At 56.0% G+C, this 896-nt stretch overlaps 1 protein-coding gene across 1 annotated transcript in view; it reads left to right on the top strand.

The window, feature by feature from the left end:
- LOC103607027 (nuclear pore membrane glycoprotein 210-like) overlaps window positions 1-896 on the top strand; it is a gene marked incomplete at its 3' end in the record, with an annotated part of 49,393 nt that overhangs the window by 34,619 nt on the left and 13,878 nt on the right. Inside the window, exon 7 of the mRNA XM_008591575.1 lies at window positions 375-443. Coding sequence (XP_008589797.1) covers window positions 375-443 — 69 coding nt within the window. The remainder of the gene's footprint in view (window positions 1-374; window positions 444-896) is intronic.

Here is an 896-nt window from a genome sequence, read left to right as displayed (position 1 = left end):
AGGAGAGGCTCTCAGAGATGGGGGGGTGGCAGAAGTGTCATTCCTCACCTCTGGAAACTTCTCCAGTGCCCGCTGCCTCCTCAGGGGCTCCGGTGGAGGCTATTTCCACACTGGCACATAGTTTGTTGATTTCACAGACTTGTTGGTGTGCCCTGTGTGGTCTCTGGTGTCCCTTGCAGAGAGGCCTCTTTGCTAGTGTAGAAAGTGCTGTGTGGCCTTCAGTTCTAAAAAATGTCTTTGCTCCTCTTGGCCTAAGCCAGGGGAGTTTTCATCCCCTCTTCTGTCCATGTGATGTCTTGACATCTGGGCCATGCTGAAGCCTGCCAGCTGGTGCATGTACCAGCTTGTGCTCTGTCCCTTAATTGAGAATTCAGGTATTCGCATGCAGGGTGCTTCCAGGCTACCCAACAGCACTGTCTACGTGGTCGAACCTGGATACCTCGGTGAGTGTGGGCTCCTGGAGCCTCCTGGGTCCTGCTCAGTGTGACAACATGAGTTAAAAATTAAAAAAGAAAAGCAGTAGCTCCACAGGAGATGCTTCACTCTGGGCAGCTTTCCCACCTGAGAGGCCCGGGGCTGTCAGCACCGGGCCCCACCCTTGCCTGGGCTGCATCTCAGCCCTTCCCTGGTCAGTGCAGAAGGGAGCAGAGAGTGCAGCCGAGGCAGGTGGTGGAAGGCTTGGCAGCAAGAGAAGTGGGACAGGGGACAGTGGGGGAGGGTGTGTCCCCTTATGGTGTTTGTACCAGGGCTTTGCCCAGACCTGACCATTGCTATGGATGGTTGGAGATTGGGGACCCAGTGGTCAGCTCAGTTATAAGTGGGCCCTAAGGTGACGTGACAGTTGGCAGGTGCCTTGGCAGGTGTGGGGGGTGGGGCATCTGAGAGATGAGGGGAGG

Source organism: Galeopterus variegatus, unplaced genomic scaffold (assembly GCF_000696425.1).
Source record: "Galeopterus variegatus unplaced genomic scaffold, G_variegatus-3.0.2 Scaffold7051, whole genome shotgun sequence".
Taxonomy (NCBI): domain Eukaryota; kingdom Metazoa; phylum Chordata; class Mammalia; order Dermoptera; family Cynocephalidae; genus Galeopterus; species Galeopterus variegatus.
Note: the sequence above shows the minus strand (reverse complement) of the source record. Positions and strands in the feature narration are given on the sequence as shown.